The following is a 22,817-nucleotide window of genomic DNA, read 5'->3' as shown; positions in this document are numbered from 1 at the left end:
GACCCACTTGCCCCATCCTAGATACGCCTCTGCCTCTGACGTCGCGCGCGGGGGTTCGAAACTAGTGATCTTCTAGGGAGTGCTTTTGGAGCAAAACCGGAAATAACATAACCTAAACGTTTATCTATCTCTTTCTACCAGTATTTCTCTCTCTCTCTCTTTCCATCAGTATTTCTGTCTCTTTCTTTTTTACAGTTTCTTTCTCTGTCTACTTCCGCTTTTGATCCAAATCGCGGCAACCAATCAGCGACAATACACGTTGTTCCGATCATTCCCTAGAGGATCACTATTCGAAACCAGGAAGAAGAAGGAAGTTTGCTTTTAAATATTGACGAGCTCGTTCCTCTTTATTTTTTTTGGAATACCATTTCTAATAAATTATACTAAATCGTTTACAATTGTTTTACTACTGATCTTGTTAATTGTATAATTGATTTCTTTTTATCATATTTATACAGCTTATGGCATTTAAATAAAAATTTAAAATACAAAGCACCAACATTTACGAAACACTAATGGCTGCGTTCAGCCGACAAAACCGGTGAGTGATCTCCCTAGATTACTCTGAACGCAACCGCTCACTTACCACCTAGGGCGGTATTCTCAGTCGCTACTTATTCTTAAGCAAATGCTTAAGCATGCGGCATCCTCTACTAACCTAGTAGCTAGTAAAGGATACCGAATGCTTAAGCATTTGCTTAAGAATAAGTGGCGACTGAGAATACCGTCCCTACTCAACATGTTTATAGTGAACTCGGTAACTCGCACTGACTCTACACTAGTGCCAAAAAATGACTTGGATTGGTTGATTCTTATAGAGCTATCTTCTTTTCTACCAGAAACAACCAATCCAAGTCATTTTCTGGCACCAGTGCAGAGTCAGTGCGAGATACCGAATTCGCTATTAGTAACCGGTCGCCATTTTTTGTACCGGAAATAAACTTCGGTACATTTGGGATCAGGGATCAGTTCTGGTTTTTCAAGATGTCGGGACCCGTTCAAAATAATAATACAAGGGGAAATATAGGTTATATATTTTATTTTCTGCATTTTAAAACTATCACTCGATTAAAAAATGTATACCTCAAAACTTATGCGTGACATACGAAAATGTTCTTTAAACAGATTATTGTTATATAGAGGAACTATAACCTCTGTATAATTTTCATTTCTTGACCTAACGCCACGTTCTGCGATTAATAAATTTGTTGGTTCCGACAATTCATTTACTATTATGTTTATTACATTCAAATCCAAACCAATATCTAGACCTATTAATAATTCTGGATCCATGTTTTTAATATTCCCGCCAGATATACCAAATGTCATTGGTTGCGTTCAGAGTAAAATCTAGGGAGATCACTCACCGGTTGATCACCGGTTGTGTCTGCTGAACGCACCCATTTTATTTCCCTATTTTTTTAGCATTATGATTCGCTGTCAAACTAGAAATTGTGCGCACTTATTCAAATTCACTATCGGAAAGATCGCGAAAGATACAGGTTATGTTTACGTGTTCTGCGTACTTGTTCAGATCGAAGAGATATTCACAATTTGTATTATTAAGACTGTCAGTATCTTAAAAAATAACGTGTCACAAATATGTCTGGCAGTAAAGAGGGAAAACAGTAAGTGATGTGGAAATAATAAACTATAACCTTTATTGTAGATGGCATAAGAAATACAAGAACTCGGTATTTATATAATATAGAATTTTGTTATAGAATTTGTTGATCATTGTAAATAATTTCAGGTACGGTTTAATTTTACCTAAGAAACAGCAACCAGTGCCCCCAAGGCCTACTAATATATTTGCAGACGACAATGATTCGGACGAAGAAGACGGTACTGACTGGGTTAAAAAGGCTCTCAAGGCAGAAGGGGAGAAAAATAAAATTAAAAAGCAGACCAAATTAAATATGCAGAAAGCGTTACAGGAAGACCCAACGATATATCAGTACGACGAAGTGTACGATAACATGGAACGTACGAAAACCCAATTAAGAGAGGCAAAAAATGAGAAGAAAAGACCAAAGTATATCGAGAATCTTTTGAAAGCTGCGGAACGAAGGAAAAAAGAGCAAGAATATAGAATAGAGAGAATGGTGCAGAAAGAACGAGAAGCGGAGGGGTCAATGTTCGCGGACAAAGAGAGTTTTGTCACCTCCGCTTACAGGGCAAAATTGGAAGAATTCAAGAAAATGGAAGAAGAGGAATCTAGGATGGATAACTTGGAAGCTATCGCAGATGTTAAAAAACAGCAGGATATGTCTGGGTTCTACAGACATTTGTACGAACAGACTATTAAAGACCCCGAAGAGTCTGAGAAGGTGGATAATACGAGTGAAAATAAAGCTGATTTACTTGATGAAGTAGGAACTGTAAATAACGAAGAAAGTACAACCACGCCGAATGAAGAACCAATTACGAGTAAGAAAGCAAAAACAGTAAGACAGTATAGACAAAGAGTAATAGAAGAAGAAAGCGATACGGATACAGAAATTCAAGAGCCAGTTGAGAGTACAACGAATGCTTCTCTGTCTGAAACACGCGAAGATGTTGAGAAAGATATAGTAGAGCCTGACAATAAAAAACCAGAAACTGAAGATTCAGAATCCAATACGACACATAATGAAGTTGCAACGGAAAATGCCTCGGCTACAAAGAATAGCGAAAGTGTACCAGAGAATGGTGAGAACAATGAGAAGAGTGAGGATGAAATAAATAAACTTAAAGTTACTGCAAAAGCGAAAATAGAAGCAGAAAAGAGGGAGAGGTCGAAAATCTGGGAGAAGAGAACAGTTGGGCCTACATTTGAAGCAGCGTTACAGAGATATTATGAGAGAAAAGCTATGAGATTATCTGGTGCATAACTATAATTGTTTAAAGCAGGCTTGTACAACTAACGAGGAATGCGGAGCATTTTGGAACAGATAGAGCTGTTTTCACACGAAAAAATATCTGTACGAGCAAACAGTTATGCAGGCTTGGTTTAACGGTATTTATACGTTGAAACAGGGACGGCTTTGGGGGGGGGGGGGCAGGGCGACCGCCCGGGGCGCTAAATCTGTAGGGGCGCCGCTGTATGCGTTTATTCATTTATATCCGTTCTGCTGATTGATTTTCGTGCCCTTGGAGGAGCGCCATGATAATCTTACCCGAGGTGCCAAGTATGCTAAAGCCGCCCCTGCGTTGAAATTGTAGGTTCTAATCATGGACCTAAGAATTAAATGAACGGAGCACAAAGTCTCAACATGGATGAGGGAATCGAGCCAGTCGATCGGGAGGAGAGAAGCGTGGTGAACGGTTTGTGATTGGCGGAGTAGTACGCATGTGTCGCGCTTTATTTGAAACGGAATGCTTATATAGGGTGTATTAAAACATGCTTATATGTATACTTATATATCACATATATATGTACTTACATATGAACCCCTCAATTGACGAGTGGAATAAGTTTTACCAAGTCTTAAGACACCAAAATATAATGTTCCAATTACGTATTAACGTTTCAAACTCAACGACAAACTTAACCATAAAAAAAATATGCGTAGTATCATGCACCCCCCTTACTTATTCGAGCTTAGGCCCCGCAGCTTTGTGCTCCGTCCATTTAGTTCTTAGATCCATGGTTCTAATTAATCGTTGCCATTTCTTTCCAAAACTGTATTTATAGTACAGGATATACATCTTTTTATTATAGTATTCGTAACATGTAAATTAAAAAAGTGTGTAAAATACCTACCATTAATACGTTCATCGGTTGTATTAATGATACAATACATTCTGTACAAATGTTTATGATCAATCTAAACGGATCGTTTTAAAATAGTCGTATCTGTTGAGAATGTCTATGAATACGATATAATGCGAAACTATTACTATTATATATCAGATGCAAGAAATATAGTGAAATCGAGGCACATTCGAGTGGTATGCAAAATGATATTCTTGTACTACTATATGTACTTCCGACCCAGAGTTGGGCGAAATGTAATCTAATTACAAAGTACGATTAAACTGTAATTGAGTAATTGATTACACATTATTTTCGGTAATCGTTCATTTAGATAGTTGGCAAAACCAAATGGTCATTTACAAAAAGTAATGTGTAATTAATTACACAATTACAGTTTAATCGTAATTTGTAATTAGATTACATTTTGCCCAACTCTGTTCCGACCACATATTTTAAGGCTGCATTTGCTCTGGGCTCTTGCCTTTCTCATGTTCCCTACACTTCTTCTACCTGATATAGATGTGATTGTTTCTGTACTATTAATGATACTGATAAAACTCCATGTAAATATAAATACTTTTTATCAGTCTTTGAATCGTTTTAAGTACTATAGGTAAATCTTGATTAGTTAAAAAGAATTTCAAGATGCCTGTAGGATTCTCTACCGGGATATTACAATGTTATAACTTTTGCGAATAAAATGAATAAATAAAAGTATACCGTTTTTATATAACTTACAATCACAAAATGATATTGTGTCTAAAAGGAATAAGTATTCTTTTATTATACAAAATATATGTTTCTTGAATTTTAGCTAGATGAAATTAACTGGGGCTTCATGTGCCCAGTATCGCCGTAAGTTAATAATGCTACTCTACCGCTAGGATGAATAGAAATCCACGTAATACTTGCATGATTTAAACATAGGCGTAACCAGCCTTCGGGTGGAAATTGCAGTGCTCTGTAAGAAATAACGATTTTTATAGAGCACAACTTATGCGTCGATACATACAGTGGCGGACGAAAGAAAGTTTACAACTTTTAAAATCGCATAATTTTTTTAGAATTGGTCCAAACGACGTGAGTTTTTTTTAGAAGCTAGAAGGATTAGTTTGCTAAGTGACGAGTTTCATCGTTTTGAAAAAAAATGCAATTGGTCGGGAAAGCAACAAAAATAGTAAAGGTTGTTTTTTAAACTTTTTTTTTGAGCCTGTAATGAAAATTCATGCCTAAAATTTCATTAAAATCGGTTAACGTTGCTCTGAGCTACAAACCTTTAAAGATCGCAGAATAAGGTCGAAAAACGCTGATTTCGGGAATTTCCGAGATTCTCGACATTATTCAGCGATCTTTAAAGGTTTGTAGCTCAGAGCACCGTTAACCGATTTTAATGAAATTTTAGGCATGTATATAACTTACTTTAATCTACAAGCGAGTTTTTTGACTTTTCATTACAGGCTCAAAAAAAAAAAGGGTAATTATTTAGAAGTTTTCCATCCTCACCAATTAATTTCAATGATTTTTGGATATGTTGTCGGGGACACGATTCTGAACAACTTTTTCCTATGTTACCCGCGCTCGACCTTCGTTTCCGAGATAAGGCTCCCCCAAACAAACACGAATATTCGCGGCGCAGAGCGGATCAGATAACACTGCCCATAAGCCACCACGTATAAAAAACTGCTGCCTTATCTGATTCGCGGTGCGGAGTGGATATTCGCGTTGGTTTGGGGGGAGCCTATATTCGCGAAAAACTTCTGCTACTACACAATGTATTCTGCCGTATACCTACCTACAGACCGTGGCAGCGTATGCGCCCAACATAGAACAAAACAAATGACGAAGCTGACCTTCGTATCCGAGTTTTTTGCGAAAAACTTCTTTTGACTTATTCCGATGCAACGCATTTCACTTTCCAACTTGTCCCGGATATTAGTATTGGTTGGGGCTAGATCAGCGCGGGGGGCGCGCGCCCGCTCGCGGGCGCGTAAAGCATGATAGCGAACCGATATGAGTCGGGGTGTTGACGGGCATCCACAAGTTTCTGGTTCAAATCTCTAAACTCACATCAGTTCGCTATCATGCTTTACGCGCCCTCCGCAATAATCTAGCCCCTACCAATACTGATGCCAGGGACAAGTTGGATAGTGGAATGCGTTACGTCGGAATAAATCAACAGAAGTTTTTTGCAAATATCTACATAACATGTATAAGAAAAAGTTGTTCGGAATCTTGATCTTGATAACATATCCACAAATCATTGAAATCGGTGAGGATGAAAAACTTCTAAATAATTACTAAAAAAGTTTAAAAACAACCGTTACTATTTTTGTTGCTATTCCGACCAATTGCATTTTTTTTCAAAACTACGAAACATGTCACTTAGCAACCTAATCCTTCTAGCTTCTCAAAAAAAACTCATGTTGTTTGGACCAAGTCTAAAAAAGTTATGCGATTTTAAAAGTTGTAAAGTTTCTTTCGTCCGCCACTGTAAATGAAGTATAAAAGTGTAAATTACCGGCACACAAAGTATCTAATAACATTTGCATGGCACACAAGAATAGTGTAAGAGTCTTTCTCTTGGCTATGGTCAGCACGATGGAAATATTTTCTAAATGCAGCTTCTATTCTAGGCCCGTCCTCGTAAAACTGAAATTTATTATTGTTGAAAAATATAAAATTGTGTTGGAAAGTTTTTCAATTACGAATAAGTACATGAAAATTACATGTATTTCGGACTTCCAGTGTCCAATTGGCGGTTCAGGCGGTATAGGTACACCTTCGGTAAGGAACGAATCATCTTCCACAGCTATATTTTTAAGGCTTCCTTCTATAATTTTAGCTGTCTGTTGAGCTCGAGTCATTGTCGATCTTACAATCATAGAATATGGAAAACCTAGCTCTTGCAATCTTTTCCCTGTTGCATCTGCCTGTTGCCTACCTTTATCCATTACGAAGATTTTTATCATTACTAACATTTCAAAGTGGCTTAATTTGTATTTATGGAACACTGACCGAGATCTGTAAGCGTCCTCTCGGTATCTACTTTGCCCCCAAGATTGTACTGCCCATGGCGAATCAAAATTATATGACGAATGGCTTTTGATTTCTTTGTAGCTAACTCTTTGTTGTACATATTTTCGTCGGATTCGGATTGAATTTTAATCGGTTTTACTAAGCTTTTTGGATCTCGTCTGTAAATGAAATTATAAACCAAAATGAGGATTCAGTTATGTACGAGTAGGAGAATAAAAAAATGTAAGATAGCCGTGTGTCATGTTTACGGATATTTAAGAGACTCATTACTTCTCATTTGAAGCGATAAATGATATGTATCCCCGAATTCTTTATCTATAATCAACATTGGAGAGGAAAAAAGAAACAGAGTCCTAATTTCGTATTGACGTTAAATTATACGAAGTCACTGATACGTTTTATCAACAACGATGACAATAATGATAAGGAGTACAACCTATCCCAATTATGGTCCCATTTGACTGACGGTGTAGTATTGGTCGTCCAGGAATTGTGGACCTTTAGAGATTCTTTATTACCATAGCCATTCAAATAAAATAATGCTGCACCACTTAATGCACCAAGTCCGGTGGCCCATTTTTTAAAACTTGAACTCGTAGACATCGTCTCAATTTGTAGTTACGTTACCCGACGTTACCACACGGCTGTGGAACTATGGTACATACAGCTAAACTACCCGGTGACTACCAGGCGTAGGCACTCCTACCAAAATCCATGGTCGGCCAAAACTTCTAATCCTTAGCTCGATTGGCGCTGGTGTCGCATGTTTCAACGTTTCACGTGAACCTAAAGCAGGGCTCTCCAAGGTCGCTTACGCGTAAGCTCGGGGTTCTCCCACTCTCGTCCGCGTTGTCAGGGAAACCGCGCGACGCTAGCCGCGAAAACGCTAGCTCGGCTAGCCCGTCATGGCAGCCTTCGTAGCGCCGCGCGGTCTCCTTGACAACGGAAGGCACTCTGCGTGAAAGAAAGATTGGGAGGGGAAGCAGGCGCGTGAGGGGCCCCTAAGCTGAAGAGCTCTGACCTAAAGCCTAGTTTACATTAGTCAAGAATCTCGGCCTAGTGAACTGAGCCCAATGCTCGGCCCAGCTACTATGGGCGAATTCCACTTACGCCCAAATCGCCCGTGAATTTCATTAGGGTAGGTTTCCTTATACGGAATTGGTCGCATCGTCAAGAATTTCAAAGTCGATTTTCTCGAAAATGAAGCGCAATATCAAAAAATTTTATTCCTTTTTCTCGACTTATTTACTTGTTATAAGTCGAAAAGAAACAGTACCTTTTTTCATATCGCGCTTCATTCTCGTGAAAATCGACATTGAAATTCTTGATGCGTCCAGTCGCGTACAGGAAAACCTGCCTTAATGAATGTCACAGGCGTTGCGGACGAATTGGGCGTAAGTGGAATTCGTCCTATGCTGTCCGCTCTACCACTCGACTCAGCTTACTCGACTTTTTTACTCGACTAACTGTTTACACTAGTCGAGTTAGATATGCTTTTTCACACTCGCCACTCTACTGTACCGTTTACTTGACTAATGTAAACTAGGCTTAAAGGACGGTGCATAGACTGTAGGTGCAATTTCATGCTGACGCTCAACGCTCGTTTTGAGTAGTGATCCTCTAGGTAGTGATCGGAAAATATGTCCACCATTTTGTCCTATAGCGGAAGTCCCAAATCGGCGGGCACATTTTAAAAGAATACTGCCCTCCTTAGTGAAAAGATCACACGCCTCAGTACTAAATGAAATTTGCTGCCGATCCCACTTTTCGCTCAATGTTGTGGAATCCAATTGGTAGATCTTATTTACTTGCTCTCTCTATTTCCGGTTTAGGAGAGCAATACGTCGACTAATAGAAAACGCGGACACATTTTCCGATCACTACCTAGAGGATTACTAGTTTTGAGCGTCGAATACGGTCACGGGACTTTCAGCGTCGACGCTCGTTTTGAGCGTCAAAATTAATTACGTGGCCGACGCTCAACCAATGAACGAGCGAGTCAGAGCAAGTCAGAGTGAACGAACGTCTAGCGGAAAATCTAAACTCGGTGCTGAAAGTCACGTGGACCGATTACGTGACTGGTTTTGACGCTCAAAACGAGCATCGAGTGTCAGCATGAAATCGCACCTTTATGGTCGCGGGGAGGGACGGTATACTCTCCGCCATCTTGTAAAACGAGAGCGGGAAACCTTCGATACATTTAAATCTTAGAATGATAAAAGGAAAACACTGGAATAAAATAACACATCCTTATCACATTTATATCTGCACTCATTGCATGGAGCAGAAACTAATGCATAACGCTGTACCATATTAAAATTTTTTATTTTATTATTTTAAAGCAGTGTAAAATATAATCTCTATTTATTATAATTTTTTTGCAGCTACTTAAATATTATTCATACTGTGATATAACTTGAACTACATTGTGCACAGGAACTGTTGAATGTTATCTACAATCACACATTTATTACAATGCGTGTGGTTTTTACTGATACGAGTCCATTAAAAGATTACCATCCCTATCTTTAAGGCGTATTCTACCATTCGAATACCGTGTTTCTTGAGTACCATCGGGATAGATCAGTTTAACAGTGCCATCAGGATATTCTCGTCTCTATAATACACGAAAGGAAATGTCAGTCTTCGATCAAAATATTAATACGCGCGTTTATATATTGTTACTTATTACTTTATGATCTTTAGTATGGATTTCTTGTTGCCCGTTTGGTAAAGTAAGGATCTTTTCTCCATTGATAAAAGTTTGAATCAATGTTCCGTCCGGCAGTGTCCACTTTTCAGAGCCATCCGAGTCTAGGATTCTTACCGAACCATCCGGAAATGATACTTCCACTGCACCAGTCTGCGATCGCCTCTCTACTTGACCACTATACAATGACGAAAATATTATTCAATGTGTAATTACATGTCAGCTTTTAGATACTGAACTTCATAGTAACTTACTCAGCAAATTCTAAAACTTCTAAGCCATCGGGCATTGTTGTATGCCACGTATGAGTCGACGCGTAGAAATATTTTACTCTTCCATCTGTATTAGTTTCACGAACATCTCCATTATAATATATTAGCTTAGTCAGACCTTGATCCGGGAAGATCTTCTTAACATTTCCATTTGAATACCAATATTCTATACGCCCATCAGGATGTTGAATCTGCCTTATGTCCTGCTTATCGATCTTAGAACTATTCTGATAAGACGAGGATGTCGCTTTCGTATGTGCATTTAACGACGATTCATCTGGTGATATCGATGGCAGTTTGTTATTGTGATCTTCAAGAGACATTTTAGTGGGAGATATAAATTGCGCATAATCATTTTCCATGCGTAACGGAATATTATCGTTTGGACGATTGCTAGACGCAACATCGGAATCTCTATTTGTTCTTTCAGCTTCATCTTCCAATGTATTCATCCTCCTGTTTAAGTTTTTCAATTTATCCCGCAACTCGGAATTAGCCTCGCCGAAATTTTCTGAAGTAGGCAGGTGTTCTTGAACTTCAAACATTTCCGATGTCGCTTCTTTAATTAGATTTTCATATAAATTACATTTCCTAGCAATATTTACCATACTTGTCTGAGACTTTTGTAATTTCTCATTAATAACACTATTATTAGCAACGCAGTTATATCTATCTTCTTCTATATTCTGAGCGTCAGCCGTATCAGCTGCTTTCATCGTTGGTTCTACCAATTTCCGATCGTTATCGTCCGATGACGAATTATCATGATTCTTTTTAGTCTCCTTACCCTGCGCGCTAAGCTGTTTATTAATTTGATGAATCGCTTTAGTGTTCGAATAAGTTCCAGGTTTACCTTTACTTCTAACATTAGTTTTCTTCAAACTTTGCAATCTCTCAATCTCTTGCTTTAATTTTAAATTCTCCATTTTTAACACTCTCATCTGGCACTTATGCCTGGATTGTGCAGCATTCCATCTACTTTCCTTTACATGCATTTCGTCCCTTAATTTATCTATTTCCTGCTTCAAACTTTGTAGCTCTTGCCTCTCCAATTTGCTTTGTTGAGCTTTTTCTTGCGCATCTCGCATCCTACTTTCCAATGCAGTCTTTTCACGTGCCAGCTTCTTCCTCTCTTCTTGCAAACGATCTTCCGCCTGTTTTCGATTCTCCTCCAAGATTTTCTCTTTCTCCGAAAACTCTTTGTGCAAGGTTCTATGATCTTCTTGTAGCTTCTTGCGCTGAATAGATAAAGTTGTGCTTTCCTTGCGAAATATATTAATCTCCTGCTCGAGCTCTACTAAACGGCTTTTTAAAAGTTCCGACTTAAAAATAGCGTCCTCCTGATCTTTCTGATCTTCAATTACAATCACATTGTTAGAATTACCTAGACACTCATCAGCTTTTCGAATGTCACATTTCTCCAAACTCTTTGGGGACTCTTTAGTATCATAAAACGCATTAAAGGCCTGCGATGTTAAATTCTTTTTATTGTTTTCGCGTAAAGCACTCTGTTCATCGTCGGGAGGTTGATCGCTAACATCTGAGTATTCTGATTCATCGTTATAAGCAACTTGATTAGTGTCTTCATTGCAATTAAAATCATTCTCCTGCCTTGTATTTCCAAGACTGTTTCCTTCGTAACTTAGTTCTTTGTTCATGTTACATTGTTCAAATTTGGATGCGCAATTATTATTCTGTATGCTACCATCGACTATCACAGGCGATCGTAGTTCTTCAAATGGTAGCGACACGGTTTCCGTATCGGATATTTCCGGAGTTAAAGTATCATTCCAAACCTTTTCGTCCGATAAATTGTTTATTAGAAACGAGTCAGTCGATATGCTCGATGTATCTGTTAATCCTATAGTTTTGTACTCGTTATATTCAGAGAATCTGACGTGAAGACTAACGTCCGCTTCGTTATTATTTTCTACATTAGAACAGTCATAAGAGTCCCCTTGACTGTGCACAGACTGAACTTGATTCCTTAATAAAGTTTGCCTTTTTATATCCGTATCCATTTTATTATTTTCTTTAGCATCTTGTTCTAAAGCTGTTTGGCCTACAAAGGATGCGAAATTGTAATAAGAATCGTTGTTTTTATTGGAAGTACATATGTAAGCTTGATTAGACTTTAAAGTTGCCTGTGCTTCAGGACGTTTAATTATTGGACTCGGTTGTTTTGCATTAACTATAGAGTCTTTTGTACTGTGTCCTTTCTGCTTCGCTTTAAACGGTGTCGATTGTTGTAGGAATGCAAGGACTGTGCTAGACGTGGAACAGAAACTAGAATTCTCTGCTTTCTCTTCTAACAGTTCGAATATCCTTACTTCCTCCATTTCCTTTTGTGTTCCTGATTTGAAATCTGAGGTATTTAAGTCGCCTACGTTTATAACTTTACTAAGACCGTTCTCCAATCGAGTAACCGAAGTACTGGACTCAGATTTGCTGCGAACTTTGCTTTTCGGTAATGGCACGTCTTTTAAAGACAAACGTTTTTGCGACACAGCGGTATGATGCGGATTCTTCGTTGGCCGCGTATTTTTCAGAGATCGAGTAGTATGACTATACTTAGGTTCGCCCTTAGAATGTTTTGAATCTAAATGTGCATTAACAGAGAAAGATGCACTGCGCGATCTCTTTTTCATCGCAGGAACGTGCAACTTCCGATTTAACTTAAATCGATTCAAACCCTCCCCTTTCCTTAGGAACGGCTGTTTCACTTTATTTACCGGAGCATCATCAGCTCTCTCGGAAGGCTTAGTTTCAGAGTCTTTTAATCTCTCTTCGAGTAACGTATGAAAATCTTTCTTTGGAGAAGGAATTGGTATATCGTCGATGCTGTGATTAATTATAGTTTCAATAGGCAGCAACGGTGCTACTCCGTCTACAATAAAGTGTTCTAAATCCTTTTCTCGTCTCGGAGAAGGTAACGTTAATCTTACTTTTATGTCAGACATCGCCTTGCCTTTGCATCGCTCTTTTGTACGACTATCAATATTAACTACTTTTTCCGCAGGAGATCTTTGAGGAATTATACATTCAAAATCATTCGTATATTGACTAACAGACGATTCGCTATCATTCATAAGTTCTATGCTGCTTTTCTTCTCCCACGAGTTATTATATACAGAGAGCTCCTTATTATTAATCTCAGTGCTTCCTTCGCTTTCGTTCGAATTATTTTTACGCGATATACTTCCGTCCATGTCCAGCTCTTGTAACGATAGCTCCAATGCTTTACATATGCAATCTTGCTCCTGAGTTAACATCTCTCTCTGTATCTGTTGATGCTTCAATAATCGCTCTTGTTGCTGCAACTGCCATTGCCTTAACTTTTGCAAACGTTCGACTATAGATGCTTCTAGATCCATTTTTTTGATAATATGTATTATATCTACATTACTACGTATAACGTTAAATCAAACAAAATGTACACATGTATGGAATGATTAAAGACTATTTACGTATTTTTGAAACCATATCTATAGATGCACACATTTTAAAACGCATTGTTTATATAACACGTACTTGGCAAATAATTTCCATGATCGCGCGTAAAGTAGACAAAATATAAAATAATAAAACGCATCGGACGATAAGATTCGTTAAAAGAGAAGTACATACGTATAAAAGTATAAAAGTTAAATGTTTACTAATCGCCTTCAATACAGGGGTTCTTCTTTAGTATACAGATAAAGAATACATATGGCATGAACTGTGCTTGACAAACTAGTTTTTTCGTTTTTAAATAAACACATAAGATACTTGTTTTTGAATTGTGAACCGTTTGTCGGTTTAAAAGTAATATCACAGACAAAGTAGAAGATAGAGTTTGTGTCTAGTGCAAATTTTTGTCACACGACGCAGAGACCTTTACCATTTCCGTGTCGCATGCGACGTTATCGGGTGCGTTCCGTTTCGCGCATTGAGTGCATAGACTGCAGGCAATGATGATTGGTGGTTCATACGGTGAGTGTATAGACTGCATAACCTGATTGGAGTATTCGAATTCGAACAACTACGCATGCGCGCATTATGTGCATTGGCTGCCTATGGTTTGATTTTCTGTAGTTGCTGAACGCATCATGCGCTAGAAGTTGGAAAATTCTAGGGAATTCTACGAATTAGGTTATGCCTATTCACTCACTGCATGAATCACCAATCACCATTGCCTGTAGTTTATGCGCAGTATGCGTGAATCGGAACACACCCTTGGATTCAGAGTGGAATTCGATGGCAACGCTACTAGTGGTCAGAATTACAATTAAGTATGGTGAAAATTCCATAGAAAAAGCAAATGCAAATGGATCTGGATCAATAATATCACCAGACTTATCATCCAATGTAATTTTGTGTCACACCACAGACCATAATATGAATTATAGAGAATTCGGTATCTCGCACTGAGTTTGTACTGGTGCCAGAAAATGACTTGGTTCAGTTGTTTGTGATATATAGCGAATTCGGCAGGTACGCACTGGTGCCACAAATTGTCGTGCCTGACTTTGATTGGTTGATTCGTATAGAGCTATCTTCGTATTTATCAGAAACAACCAATCCAAGTCATTTTCTGGCGCCAGTGTAGAGTCTGTGTAATATACCGAATTCGCTGTTAGTATTTACCTACCCAGCGTGGGGCGGAAATAACTTATCGGGTAGTTATTTTAGCGGTGGGGGAATGCCACGAATGCGCGCGATGGCGCCGCGACGTCGACCAATCAACGCCAAGGTGGGAAACGAAACGGCACCACCGTCAGGCCAAATCACTACCAAGTCAACTGCGGCTGCAACCGATTCCCCGGCGACGCTGGTTGGCCTGGCTTGCCTTAACGGTGGCGCCGTTTCGTTTCCCACCTTGGCGTTAATTGGTTAACGTCGCAACGCCATCGTGCGCATGCGTGGCGTTCCCCCACCGCTAAAATAACTACCCATAAGTTATTTCTGCCCCACGTTGTACCTACCATACTTACTCATTTTTGGAATATCGTAATTATCCACTCACGAAGTTTATTCATTAACAACTAAGCTTAAGCGTTAATTGGTCGCTCACATCAGTCCGGCTGGAGCAGGTCCCGATCTAGGTGGTGGGCAAACAGGCCAACGCTCAGAGCGGCAAATTTACAAAAAAATTCACTCACTATAAAAAATTCTAATTTAAAATAATTATTTGTAAGTATAAAGAGCGGGAAAAATATTTTTTGTCCAGAGCGGTGGCAAAGCTAGATCGGGCCCTGAGCTGGAGCACAGACTAAAGTGACGCGAAAACTCGTAAATGCCAGGAACGAGGATAATTGAAAGTCGTGGAACAACAGTCGATTAGAAAATATTAATTTTATATGATTTAATATAAATTTTTGTTCTATTCAAACACAAATATATAAAGCACTTCGTTTTCCTTGAGTGTCTAGACAAATTTTTAATTTATTAAAACTTTCGAGGGTATGACTCTATAGAATTGTTATAAATCAATCCTGCTATAAGATTATTTCTCGGTCTGTAATATTCTTTCTTTCATGTTCATGTAACAAGCTTTTACAACATTCGCTTCTGTTACATGAAAAGTGATGCAACCAATGTGTCTTATACAATTTTTATTACAAATTACAATTGTGTAGAAAGCAAAGGATCTTAAAAACATTAATTTCTAGCTATAGGAAACTGATTGTTCCATACATACTGTGTACTTAATCTGATGCAGTTGACGAGAAGTTTTCTACATTTGATATCTATTAAGTAAACGCGACAGAATTAAAATGTCTTAACTTAAATTGAATACTTAACTGTAATCATAAAAGGAGAAACTAACTATAAAGTGCGATTATTATAATCCGTTTGAATATATTCTCGTAACAGGGAAAACATATTTAATCATTAAATATCATGCGCATCCCAAAGTCTCGTCGACATTATCAACAATATTCTCAAAACCTTTTTACAAGAATGATAGTTAAGATTTCATAAAATCTGCAATCAATGTATTCATATACATTTAGAGCGTATAAACACGGAGGAAGCATACGATGGGCGAAAATGTAGACGGCGGTAAAAAGAGAAAAATATACATGAGGGACACCCTCTCTCTTTCTAGCGCCAGGGGCGGCAGTGTTTTTCTTTTGATGTTAGAAAGAGAGGGGATATCCTCAATGTATATCTTTCTCTTTCGACCGCTGTCTACATTTTCGCTCACTGCATGCTTCCTTCATGTGTATATGCCCTAAGTTCTCTCAACAATTAATACAATGCCCTCAGCATAGAATTTTATTCGAAATTGATAGTATGTATTTATATAAAGTCGTGATACTTTATAAAAAATATATACTCGTGTATTTAATGAAATACTTCATTGTAAAATTAATACAATAACTTTCCACTAATTCGTTGAATTATGTAACTCAATGGGTAAGCACACTCGGAAATTATCTTCTAAATTGACTAACTTCGTGAATGATGAGAAATATCAGACTATTTTGTAAACAAAGCTTGTGAATAAAATTACATTCACTATTAATTTAAATTCATGCAATATGCTGTACAATTTTTCCTTCTGAATAAAAAAACAACAAAAAAAAAACAATTCTACACTATAATTATAAATGCTGACTGTTCAAATAGCTTTGTGAATATCATCAGATAATTATAATGTTCATTATAATTCATTAAACATGGAAAGCAATACTTAATGTAACTAAGAAACGTCCATAGATTACTTTGCAATATAATTTTACTGGGTGTTTTAAAAAATAACATACTTTTCCAAGTGCTCGGTTGTGAAAAGTGATGATTAGTCAGTAACTATACGTCGGTATTTTCTATTAGGAGGAAACACTTCCTCGTCTTCGTCTTTATCGGCTGAAAGGAAAGGATCATCGTAAGCATAATTCGGCGCCCATTTCAGTAATAATTTCTCGAAGAATTCTTCTAAATTTCGAGCCTCCTGATATACTTGCGACTCGACCTGAACAAAAGAAAGATAAATGGATTATTAATAGCTCTTACATATGTTTGGAACATTTAACACACTGCATACTTACAGGGTTGTACGTAAATGCATTCTTGAACATTAGTCTGATGTCTGCCATAACTTGTCTCAAGTCTGCGTAATGATTCGGATGGTCAGGTTTTAATTTGTCTCTAATTACGTCCAACGCAATTGGTTTTTTTATAATACGGTGATAGTCAACTATCTGTTGGCAACAAATTACGTAACATATTACTTCTGCATCTTTGTATGTTTCTACCACACACACACACACACGAAGCCTCGTGTAATAAACTTACTTCGCTAGAAACAACTTCGCGGAAGGGTAAACTTTGCTCGTACTGGCAATAAAGTTCCAGCACGATTCTCTGCGCGATTCGCAACTCTTTCGTGCTTATCGTGTTTGGCCTTTTCTCTCCGGACGCATCGTCCGAACAATCGAGTACATTCGTACATAGCATGCACTGCCAAGTTTCGCTTTCACTAGCGGGGGCAAAGAAATTTCACATCAATTACAGGATTATATGCCGATTACATTACACTGCTCGTATACTTACTCGGGGAACGATTTTAAACTAGGAATATGACAATACAAGTGGAAGACTTTTGGACATTTATCACAACATAGCACTGCGTCTCCTCCATCCATGCATACGGCGCACCAATCTTCGTTCGGATCGTCCTTTGTCATGGACGCTGCGGCACTTTTTGCATTATCTAATGAACATATAATTATGTACGCGCGTTTATCACCTTAGGATTACATGTGATATTCTTCTAAAAGTATTTCAAATGTTAATTACATGTTTATGCTGTCCCTCGATCCGCTTAGAATCATTTAGTACACCGCGAGATATTAAGGGTTTATTTAAGCTATCAAAATACCTGACGAATTCTCAGCCATCGGGTTCATTCCCTCATCGGTGGAACTATCTACTTGAGCAGAATCCAATTGATTTCGTTGGGCTTCCGGTATTACCACGATCCCATTGCTATCTAGTTTCGCGATAGTGAGCATCAAGTCATTCAACGATTTCTGACAGAACTTGTCCAAACTCTTCTCGGTCTCGTCGGATTTCCCCGGCGGCACGGGGCTGGGCGTCTTGGGTACCGACGAGCTGACTGTATGGCCAACAGAGACTGCACCTTGCGACTGCGGCGGATTATCGGTGGCAGTGCTCGCTTGTGTATTATATTTTTGATTGGCATTTGATTGTTGATTCTTTAACGTTATTTTGTAAGTATCGTTTATAGGAACTGGCATGGGCGGCGTGGCTTGATGGCGGGAGGGGTAATAAGGAAGACAGGGATTAACGTTCTGCGGTATGTGCCAGCGAGCTGCAGCGGGTTGTTGAACGGGGTAATTTAAATGCTGCGCGGACGGGGATGCTGGGTTGCATTGCTGGAGCCTCATACCAGGCACCATGGACGTATTTGTCGGCTGATAGGCGTGTGGAGGCACTGGGCGTTGCGAGTTACTCGAAGGGTACCTGTAACTCGGTGGCACTCGGTACGGGACGTGATTCGTGGAAGGTCGGTAGGGAGGAGGATTGTGCGCGAGAAGCCCGCGCAAACTTGTATTTTGCCCTAGTTGATCTATGTGAACTTGCTGATGAGGATGCGTGGACGACGTTACTTGCTGATGACAACTCCCTAATGGGCGTTGCTGCATCATCATCGGCTGTTGTAATCTGTTATTAAAGTTCACTCCATACGGCACGCGCGACTGATGTGCCTGTGGCGACGACCGAGGTGGCAGATTATTCATAGGATAATGTTGCATGTAATTTTGCGACTGTGCTTGCTGCTGCTGTTGCTGGTGCTGTTGGTGCTGGTGCTGCTGTTGCTGAGGTGTTAAATGAAGAGGCACTTGTTGATAGGAATTCTGTTGCATATTGTTCGATTGCTGCGTAGCAGGTGGTAACTGTGCAGCTAGAGGAGAACCATCCATCTGAACAACCGATGGATTCACTTGCTTTTGCTCCGGCGGAGATTCATTATACGACATAGACGGTGCATTTATTCCACCTAATGGAGATATCGATGGATATACTCTACCATCCACGACTATTGCTCCGATCGATGAGACCACTGGAATTTAAAAAAGGGGGTATTCGATTTTGCAGGTCTCGCCGCGCTAGTACGATTAAAATGATAAAAGATTTTCAATTCATAGCAATATCACAAACTTCTGATATTTAATAATATAATTAAGCACCTATTTATATTAATTTAACCTTTTATCAAGTCTGGTACTTTTTCCAAAGACAAATGTATTCTAACAGGTATTTCTGGATTAGGAATGTCAGCTCGTCTGCTTTTTATCCTTTGCAAATGACTCGTAACGGATCTAGAATAACGATATTATATGATAGATAAACGAATGTTTGGCAACCAGAGCTATGATACGTACTTTTTACTATAGAGTAATTCCATGTCCGAACCCTTTTTCAAGGCGTGACTCACGAACTGAATACAATGGTCCGTAAGCTTTGACAATTGATCTAGCGCAACTTTCTTCTCGTTCAGCGTGTTTTGCTTTTGATCGCATACTTCGTTCAAGCGCATTACTAATTGCTTTCCTCGTGTATTAATTGCGTTCGTTAATCTGCAAGAACGGTGAGCGCAAACTGTCGTTAAATGCCTTTATATAGAAATACAGAAAGCTTATAATAACTTACTGCACCACCATTTGCGTAATATCCTGCACCAAGTTCTTCTTCTTTTCTAAAATAAGAACTTGTCTATCTTCTATAACTTTCATTGCACTTTTCAGCAGAACTCGTTTATAACTAAAAGCATAAACAGAACAAGTTCTTACACAATGCCGACACATCCAACTAAAAGCGCGGTAATTATTTAGAAGCTTTCCATCCTCACCGATTTCAATGATTTTTGCATATGTTATCAAGATCAAGATTCTGAACAACTTTTTCCTATACATGTTACCGCCGCACGACCTTCGTTTACGAGATATTTGCGAAAAACTTCTGTTGATTTATTCCGACGCAACGCATTCCACTATCCAACTTGTCCCTGGTATTAGTATTGGTTGGGGCTAGATTAGTGCGGGGTTTAGAGATTTGAACCAGAAACTTGCGGATGCCCGTCAACACGCAGACTTATATCGGTTCGCTACCACGCTTTACGCGCCCGCAAGCGGGCGCGCGCCCCCTGCTCTGATCTAGCCCCAACCAATACTAATACCTGGGACAAGTTGGAAAGTGGAATGCGTTACGTCGGAATGAGTCAAAAGAAGTTTTTCGCAAATATCTCGGAAACGAAGGTCAGCTTCGTCATTCGTTTTGTCCCATGCTGGCGCATACGCTGCCACGGGCGCGTACTGTAGGTAGGTATACGGCAGAATACATGTAGGATCACGGGAAAAAAGGAGCCTCGGAAACGGGACTACTCGAAGCCGTGATCTTCAGATTTCGTTGCGCGCAAACCAGCCGCCTTAGCCACCTTAGCTACCGCCGACTCCCCCCGATCTTCGTTACTCCGTGTCCTCTTATGCTACGGGGGTTCCTGTTCCCACGTAGTAGCAGCAGTTTTTCGCGAATATCTCGGAAACGAAGGTCGAGCGGCGGTAACATGTATAGGAAGAAGTTGTTCAGAATCGTGTCCCCGACAACATATCAAAAAATCATTGAAATCAGGGAGGATGGAAAACTTCTAAATAATTACCAAAAGCGCTATGGATAAAATACAAAGGGCAAGGGAGTTACCTGACTTCTTTGAGTAAGGTTGACACAGACGCGCGCGTTTCTGCAGCAATTTCATGAATAAATTTGTACTTGTGGTCTCTGTGCTCGCTTAGCTGACAATCCCTACAAGTAAGTTTATCACATGTTTGACAAAATAAAGACAGTTGCTCGTGAGAATGAATTGTACAAAATAAATAGCCGGGTATCTTTTTGTTGTCCTTTTTAACATTATCCCTGTCATTGGCAACTTCGTCCTTTGGTTTAATCGTATGATCCTTTGTTATTTTTAGTCTTTGATGTGCCTTGAAGAAATATAAAATTCGAAATAATTTCCAACTTTCCGAAGAAATACATATAAAAAGATTGATATCAGTTCCAAGGTTCAATTACCATAACACAGTTCTGACAAATGTATTCTTCGCATTCTATACACCAACTCGTAGCGGTAGCATTGTCGTGGCAACTGGTACATTTTTTCTCTTCTTCTGTTTCTTTAGACTCGTCGTCTGTACCCGGATTACTATCCTCCTCCATGAGCTTCGAAAGGAATCTGTTTTCGATTAAATTATCCGCTTGGGTGGTGACATTGCAGATTTGGCAAGCAACTACATTGCTTTCCACTGTGAACATGCAGAAAAATTTATTTCAACCAAAAGTTTACTCGATGTTTACAAAGGAATCATTAAACTCTGTTCCCCCTTTCTCAACTTATTAATCGAAATAAAATTTCCCTGACCCAAATTTCAGAAAATAACCTTTGATTTTTAACGAAAATAACACTTCCATGTACATTTACAATTCCCGTTTCCACAGACCCAGAAACGCAAATTTCAATGTTTTCGTTCCATAAATATAGTTTTTAAAAACGAACCGAAGCACGTATAATTTAAAGGGACTAAAATTTATCATCGTACATTAAGACTAAAACAGACAATGTAACTAAATGAATACGAGAAAATCTTTTACAAATACTATATTGTGAATACCGAGAGAAAAGCTGAAGTGTAAATAAGAGTGCATAACGTAGCCTTACACAAAACGTCCACGTCGACCGAAGTATTGGGATCGGTGAGCTTAGTGTTGACACATGCGGAGCATGCTGCATGTAAACACTCGAGAAGTTTCGGATCGTCACCGGAGGTAAATGTCTTTCCACAGAACACACATTTCGATAAAAGGGCACGCGTTTCGTGCTCCTGACCCTCGGTCGTGCACTCGATACGTTGCTCGCACTCTTCCTCGATGCAAACGCCCTGCACTTGAGATTGTTGCGCGTCTTGCTTCGCGCCAGTCTGATCCATTGGCTCTTCCTTAACCGTTGCCAATGGGCCCGTTGTTAATAGCTCGTTCGTCCGAGTCTCCATGTTAAATGTATCTAAGCGCAAACGTCTACGCAGGCGAATCGTTTTTACGACTTATGAAAATATATCTGTCTTAAACTGTGTAGCGCCATGGTCCACCATGCTACATTACTCCATTCCACTTACGGGAGTTAAGATAGGAGACTGTATACTGAAATTAATCCTGCGTAAAATAACGCCATCTGAAGTGGAGGACTCGATAATTCCGGAAGTTTCAGAATGGTAATCCTCATGAGAATCGATATGTTTTGATAAACCTGTCGCGTTATTTCAAATTCTCTTCTTTGCTCTGTTTTAAGCTCAAAAGGCTAAGCTGATATTTTGTATCGTTCTTGTTAAATACCTAACTCGCCTTATTTTACACTTATAGCGAATTCGGTAACTCGCACTGACTCTGCACTGGTGCCAAAGAATGACTTGGATTGGTTGATTCTTATAGAGCTATCTTCGTTTTTATCAGAAACAACCAATCCAAGTAATTTTCTGGCATCAGTGCAGAGTCAGTGCGAGGTACACTCGGCTCAAACGATTGTATTCGAGCTTACTAGGGTTGGCTTTTTTACATCGCTAACATTCTATAGTATTTCATGAACATGGTGAGGGCATTGCCAAGCCACAGGTTCCCATCTAGAACACTTCTAATTCATGTTGAAACACCCCTGTGGCACCATCTGCCTATGATTGTCATAATTATATAAATCTGCACGATCAGCTCTGTTCGCGCTGCTGTAGCATAAATGACACCAAGAAATAAGTAAATGCGTATTTCTTTGCTCTGCACTAACGAGCGTCTTGGATTTTAATCTATGAACACTGCTACAAATAAAATACCACAAGACTTTATTCATCTCAGTATTCTGGTTTCCTAACCCTTGTCATCTGTACGAAATACATAATATTCGTTCCCATTATTTTCTTTATTACCCCACCATCCCGCTTTATTTATTTGTGTCTTCCATTATAAATCCGTTGATTTCTTTACTTTGGACATTACAAGTTTATCGTTTATA

General features: G+C 39.0%; 5 protein-coding genes and 1 long non-coding RNA gene across 7 annotated transcripts in view; 3 read left to right on the top strand and 3 right to left on the bottom strand.

Moving 5' to 3' along the window:
* The window catches only part of Elp4 (Elongator complex protein 4), a 315,058-nt gene that overhangs the window by 249,241 nt on the left and 43,000 nt on the right, over nucleotides 1-22,817 (top strand). The gene's annotated exons all lie outside the window — the stretch shown is intronic.
* Nucleotides 1,431-2,966, top strand: LOC143366861 (uncharacterized). Its single transcript, XM_076808284.1, has 2 exons — nucleotides 1,431-1,628; nucleotides 1,754-2,966. The coding sequence occupies exons 1-2, from the start codon at nucleotides 1,603-1,605 to the stop codon at nucleotides 2,871-2,873; spliced, it is 1,146 nt and encodes a 381-aa protein (XP_076664399.1). The 5' UTR covers nucleotides 1,431-1,602; the 3' UTR covers nucleotides 2,874-2,966.
* LOC143366851 (uncharacterized) lies at nucleotides 3,061-4,456 on the top strand. Its single transcript, XR_013084834.1, has 2 exons — nucleotides 3,061-3,965; nucleotides 4,197-4,456. It is a non-coding gene; the product is annotated as an uncharacterized LOC143366851 (long non-coding RNA).
* On the bottom strand, nucleotides 4,436-7,378 carry LOC143366850 (serine/threonine-protein phosphatase Pgam5, mitochondrial). 2 transcript variants are annotated; one of them, XM_076808270.1, is made up of 5 exons: nucleotides 7,212-7,378; nucleotides 6,755-6,933; nucleotides 6,466-6,680; nucleotides 6,258-6,388; nucleotides 4,436-4,700 (listed from the first exon to the last, which is right to left on the bottom strand). In XM_076808270.1, exons 1-5 carry the CDS (start codon nucleotides 7,376-7,378, stop codon nucleotides 4,550-4,552), a joined length of 843 nt encoding a protein of 280 aa, XP_076664385.1. In that variant the 3' UTR covers nucleotides 4,436-4,549. The 2 variants fall into 2 exon arrangements, with proteins under 2 accessions (XP_076664385.1, XP_076664386.1); XM_076808271.1 differs by lacking the exon at nucleotides 7,212-7,378 and adding an exon at nucleotides 7,024-7,155.
* Nucleotides 9,082-13,580, bottom strand: Sas-4 (spindle assembly abnormal 4). The gene is made up of 3 exons (XM_076807981.1): nucleotides 9,740-13,580; nucleotides 9,468-9,663; nucleotides 9,082-9,392 (listed from the first exon to the last, which is right to left on the bottom strand). The coding sequence occupies exons 1-3, from the start codon at nucleotides 13,129-13,131 to the stop codon at nucleotides 9,264-9,266; spliced, it is 3,717 nt and encodes a 1,238-aa protein (XP_076664096.1). The 5' UTR covers nucleotides 13,132-13,580; the 3' UTR covers nucleotides 9,082-9,263.
* LOC143366705 (E3 ubiquitin-protein ligase TRIM33) lies at nucleotides 15,996-21,954 on the bottom strand. The gene is made up of 11 exons (XM_076807976.1): nucleotides 21,480-21,954; nucleotides 20,837-21,066; nucleotides 20,468-20,748; nucleotides 19,421-19,531; nucleotides 19,153-19,347; nucleotides 18,977-19,089; nucleotides 17,625-18,830; nucleotides 17,297-17,456; nucleotides 17,039-17,222; nucleotides 16,792-16,944; nucleotides 15,996-16,715 (listed from the first exon to the last, which is right to left on the bottom strand). The coding sequence occupies exons 1-11, from the start codon at nucleotides 21,808-21,810 to the stop codon at nucleotides 16,542-16,544; spliced, it is 3,138 nt and encodes a 1,045-aa protein (XP_076664091.1). The 5' UTR covers nucleotides 21,811-21,954; the 3' UTR covers nucleotides 15,996-16,541.

Source organism: Andrena cerasifolii, chromosome 3, assembly GCF_050908995.1.
Source record: "Andrena cerasifolii isolate SP2316 chromosome 3, iyAndCera1_principal, whole genome shotgun sequence".
In the NCBI taxonomy this organism is placed as follows: Eukaryota; Metazoa; Arthropoda; class Insecta; order Hymenoptera; family Andrenidae; genus Andrena; species Andrena cerasifolii.
This window is presented reverse-complemented; position numbering and strand designations above follow the sequence as displayed.

What these genes read in the sequence shown, in the direction of transcription:
- LOC143366861 (XM_076808284.1), top strand. Translation starts at nt 1,603, where the DNA reads ATGTCTGGCAGTAAAGAGGGAAAACA. An exon ending in GGCAGTAAAGAGGGAAAACA is followed by an intron (nt 1,629 to 1,753) that starts GTAAGTGATGTG and finishes AAATAATTTCAG; the next exon opens with GTACGGTTTAATTTTACCTA.
- LOC143366850 (XM_076808270.1), bottom strand. Translation starts at nt 7,378, where the DNA reads ATGTCTACGAGTTCAAGTTTTAAAAAATGGGCCACCGGACTTGGTGCA. An exon ending in TGGGACCATAATTGGGATAG is followed by an intron (nt 6,934 to 7,211) that starts GTTGTACTCCTT and finishes TTTCATTTACAG; the next exon opens with ACGAGATCCAAAAAGCTTAG. An exon ending in ATTAGATACTTTGTGTGCCG is followed by an intron (nt 4,701 to 6,257) that starts GTAATTTACACT and finishes TATTTCTTACAG; the next exon opens with AGCACTGCAATTTCCACCCG.
- Sas-4 (XM_076807981.1), bottom strand. Translation starts at nt 13,131, where the DNA reads ATGGATCTAGAAGCATCTATAGTCGAACGTTTGCAAAAGTTAAGGCAA. An exon ending in GAAGTTTTAGAATTTGCTGA is followed by an intron (nt 9,664 to 9,739) that starts GTAAGTTACTAT and finishes GTCATTGTATAG; the next exon opens with TGGTCAAGTAGAGAGGCGAT. An exon ending in TCCATACTAAAGATCATAAA is followed by an intron (nt 9,393 to 9,467) that starts GTAATAAGTAAC and finishes CGTGTATTATAG; the next exon opens with AGACGAGAATATCCTGATGG.
- LOC143366705 (XM_076807976.1), bottom strand. Translation starts at nt 21,810, where the DNA reads ATGGAGACTCGGACGAACGAGCTATTAACAACGGGCCCATTGGCAACG. An exon ending in GGTCGACGTGGACGTTTTGT is followed by an intron (nt 21,067 to 21,479) that starts GTAAGGCTACGT and finishes GCATGTTCACAG; the next exon opens with TGGAAAGCAATGTAGTTGCT. An exon ending in ATGCATTTACGTACAACCCT is followed by an intron (nt 16,716 to 16,791) that starts GTAAGTATGCAG and finishes TCTTTTGTTCAG; the next exon opens with GTCGAGTCGCAAGTATATCA.